The sequence below is a fragment of the Eimeria mitis genome, genomic scaffold (genome assembly GCF_000499745.2).
Source record: "Eimeria mitis Houghton genomic scaffold, Emh_scaff132, whole genome shotgun sequence".
Taxonomy (NCBI): Eukaryota; Apicomplexa; class Conoidasida; order Eucoccidiorida; family Eimeriidae; genus Eimeria; species Eimeria mitis.
This window is the reverse complement of record NW_013568752.1, coordinates 27,201-27,641: the sequence shown is the minus strand read 5'-3', so window position 1 is coordinate 27,641 and position 441 is coordinate 27,201. Positions and strand designations below refer to the sequence as shown.

The 441-nt window shown below is 44.0% G+C and overlaps 1 protein-coding gene across 1 annotated transcript in view; it reads left to right on the top strand.

Moving 5' to 3' along the window:
- Nucleotides 1-441, top strand: part of EMH_0093350 (ATPase, AAA family domain-containing protein, putative) — a gene marked incomplete at both ends in the record, with an annotated part of 5,958 nt that overhangs the window by 3,403 nt on the left and 2,114 nt on the right. Inside the window, one exon of the mRNA XM_013494884.1 lies at nt 144-260. Coding sequence (XP_013350338.1) covers nt 144-260 — 117 coding nt within the window. The remainder of the gene's footprint in view (nt 1-143; nt 261-441) is intronic.

Here is a 441-nt window from a genome sequence, read left to right as displayed (position 1 = left end):
AGGGTTTAGGGTAGAGGCAGTGGTTTTATCGCGTTTTTTTTGTTCCTTTTTTCTCCCAGCGAGACAGTTCTAGGGTTTATTGTTTATTAGGGTTTATGATTGTTTATGAGGGTTTATTATTAGGGTTTAGGGTTTGTGTATAGGCCCTGAACTACTAAATAAATATGTAGGAGAGAGCGAAGCTTGTCTGCGTCGGCTGTTTGCTGCTGCTGCTGCTGTGTCTCCTGCTGTTTTATTTTTTGACGAATTCGATTCTCTTTGTGGGGCCCGCGAGGGGGCCCTCAACAACCTAAATAAAAATAAAAACTTTAATTATACTTTATACGCAGCTAGAAAGCAGCAGCAGCAGCAGCAGCAGCAGCAGCAGCAGCAGCAGCGGGAGAAAAGAGAAGAAGAAGCAGGCGAGAAGAAGAAGCGAAAGATCAAAGACAGTAGCAGCAG